The sequence below is a fragment of the Aulonocara sp. 'chitande type north' Nkhata Bay genome, linkage group LG22, assembly GCF_057382095.1.
Source record: "Aulonocara sp. 'chitande type north' Nkhata Bay isolate Kocher_YH1m ecotype deep benthic linkage group LG22, A_spYH_male_GT1.1, whole genome shotgun sequence".
NCBI classification, from domain to species: Eukaryota; Metazoa; Chordata; class Actinopteri; order Cichliformes; family Cichlidae; genus Aulonocara; species Aulonocara sp. 'chitande type north' Nkhata Bay.
In genome coordinates this window covers 36,725,261-36,728,098 of record NC_141364.1, presented here as the reverse complement: position 1 = coordinate 36,728,098, position 2,838 = coordinate 36,725,261, and the positions used below count along the sequence as shown (strand labels likewise).

General features: G+C 39.4%; 1 protein-coding gene across 1 annotated transcript; it reads left to right on the top strand.

Moving 5' to 3' along the window:
• The first annotated feature begins 475 nt into the window (after positions 1-475).
• Positions 476-2,473, top strand: agr2 (anterior gradient 2). Its single transcript, XM_086279838.1, has 8 exons — positions 476-535; positions 806-930; positions 1,019-1,082; positions 1,170-1,222; positions 1,400-1,476; positions 1,632-1,695; positions 2,032-2,115; positions 2,226-2,473. Exons 2-8 carry the CDS (start codon positions 819-821, stop codon positions 2,273-2,275), a joined length of 504 nt encoding a protein of 167 aa, XP_086135964.1. The 5' UTR covers positions 476-535; positions 806-818; the 3' UTR covers positions 2,276-2,473.
• The last annotated feature ends 365 nt before the right edge of the window (positions 2,474-2,838 follow it).

Here is a 2,838-nt window from a genome sequence, read left to right as displayed (position 1 = left end):
CTCAATTCAGTTTTTATTTAAATGCACCAAATTACGCCTTTATATTGTAAGGTAAAGACCCCACAACGATAACACAAACCGTGATTTGACAATAACTGAATACTTATATCGTCTAGAAAATTCAGATATTGCTTACTGACAAATATGGCTACATGAATATCTTTTTTAATCTTAATTTGTAAATCTCTTATTCCTTTCCAAATTATGATTTAATATTATTTAAAAAGGTGCTGCTCCATCAAGTTCTCTTCTGGTTGACAAGGGTGTGTTGAGTCCCAACATAAAATGTTTAAATCATGATCTTGCAACAGGATGTCTTTGTTCATACACACGGAAAATGCAAATTATCCACTTTCACTATGCAGTTGGTTGGCAAACAAACTTTTGCGTCACTCTGGCATTCCTGCACAGAGAAGTGGGGGAGGGAAGAAGGTGGGCTCTCAGCCAACAGGTACTTAAATACAGGACAGGTGAAGCTAGAGACAGTGCAAGTCCACGATCTGCCCACATTTTCTACCTGACTATTCGGGAACAGGTAAGCTAAAGAACTTGTCGCCATAGCTTTGTACCTTTTTGTGTGTGAATACTCTACTATGTCAAATAATTGCATGTCATACAAAAGTATCTGGATTTCTGTTAAAATAGTCTTCTCTATAAAAGTGTCTCTTCAGTTTTGCTTCCCTTTCTGTTACTGCAAGTTTTAACAGCTGATCGAAGTGTGAATGCAGTTACTTTAGCAAACAGGCTGATGCTTCAAGTCTAAAACTGGTATGCATTTCTAGCTGGTTTGTGTTTGCTGTTTCAGGAAAACTCTAAAGATGGTTAAATCAGCGCTGTCTGTGCTCTTGGTCCTGGTAGCCATTTCCTCTACCTTTGCTGCAAAATATATCCCCAAGAGTGGGAAGAGGGTCCCACAGACTCTGTCCAGAGGTATTTGAGTCATTTCATTCACGCATCAAGCCCAGTATTACTGAGGTAAAGGACGCACTTATCTCTAATGGTGTCTTTGTCTGTGCAGGATGGGGCGATCAGCTGATATGGGCTCAGACTTATGAGGAGGGTCTTTACTGGTCCAGGTCAAAGTAAGACATAGTTTCAAAATAAAAGTCCAAACTTTGACTTAACTGTAAAATTTGCTGAAGCTTATGATGGGCTGGTTGGTATTTTAGGAACAAGCCCCTGTTGGTCATCTTTCACCTTGAAGACTGCCCACACAGCCAGGGTGAGTAGCTGCTCGTGTTTCACTTATTAAGTTACTCACTGTGTTTGTTCGAGCGAGAAGTCTGTTCTGTTTGAAGACTGAGTGTGTGTTTGTTCATATGTGATGTCACCTTGGTCATCCTGGTGCTCTTCTCTACACACCCGAGTTATAAAACTTAAAGTCAATTTTCTCCCACAGCGCTGAAGAAAGTCTTCTCCGAGGATAACGAGGTCCAAAAAGTCCTTGATGAGGACTTCATCGTCCTTAATCTGGTGGTAGGTTATAACACCTGACAAAATGAAGTATTTTAAAGTCTTTCAGTCTCTATTACATTTTAAGGCACACTTAACATTATTACATTTTGTGGTTCAGCACTGGCGCGTAGGTTTACGGTGCCTGTAAAAAAACTGTTCTTTTGCTTCTCCTACAGTATGAAACCACAGACAAACATCTGTCCCCTGATGGCCAGTATGTTCCCAGGCTCCTTTTTGTTGGTAAGAGCTTGAGATTAGGACATATCTTTTATATAGACTGGTAACTACTATTACATCTATCAGTGTGTCTTATTGCACTGAATCCTTTTAATGTTTCTCAAGGAAATGACATTAACTATAATTAGCTGTATTGTATATCAGTTACAACCATGTCTCCAAAATATTGGTGCTGTGGAAAATCCTCGCCCATCCTAACCTGTTGTGTAAATGAATATACTTCAGAGACAACAAATCAAATGTTAAAAATCTGATATTTTATAGTGAAATGTTATGAAATTATAGTTTGATGCACACAACTGGCGTTTTTTCACTTACCCAGCACCAATTTCTCCACAGACCCCTCAATGACAGTGAGGGCTGACATCACTGGTCGCTACGCCAACCGCATGTATGCCTATGAACCAAGTGACATCAAACTCTGTAAGTGCTGCAGCCCATACTTGCTGTGACGCGTACTCCTCACGATGCAGTTTTTGTCTGCTTGCATCCATTTACACTGTGTAATTAAACATTTCCTGTCTCTTCCTCAGTGGTTGGCAACATGCAGAAAGCTAAGAAGCTTCTGAAGTCTGAGCTGTGAGCACCAGGAAGACACACTGATGCTGATCCACAGCTGCTTTCTCCACAGTTTACATATGAGAAACAACGCACTGGAAAAATTCTTCTTTTCACCTTCACTTGAAATGTTTTCTCCCTGATTTCCTTCCTAATGCTTGTTATTATTACTGTACGACAGGAATATTGAGTAAATAAATGAAGCTGTTCTCACTGACAGATACTCTGCCTTCTTATTTGCCAGACTGTGTGGAATCAAATCTTTATGTTTAATCCATGCTAATAATCATACTAACAACAAAATAATGAAATGACTGTTAACTTCAGTGCCTGCATCAGGTCTCCACTCATCCAGCTGTTAAATGTTTAACTTTTAAAGGCTGTGTGGGAGGGCTAGAAAAAAGCAGTTTTTACTGCATTCGGCCTGTATTGACCATAATGACCACTTTGTTATATGTATCTATCTCAAAAGGCCAAAAGGTGTTTATTTGTGCGGTCATTTTTCTCTTACACCACTATAGGAGGTTTTTTACAATGTGATGGAAGTGCAGACTTTCACCTTTAATTATAGTAGATCAATAAAAGCGT

Coding starts and splice junctions, on each gene's coding strand:
- agr2 (XM_086279838.1), top strand. CDS start 819: ATGGTTAAATCAGCGCTGTCTGTGCTCTTGGTCCTGGTAGCCATTTCC. Junction 1,223..1,399: donor AGACTGCCCACACAGCCAGG/GTGAGTAGCTGC, acceptor TTTCTCCCACAG/CGCTGAAGAAAGTCTTCTCC. Junction 1,477..1,631: donor TCATCGTCCTTAATCTGGTG/GTAGGTTATAAC, acceptor CTTCTCCTACAG/TATGAAACCACAGACAAACA.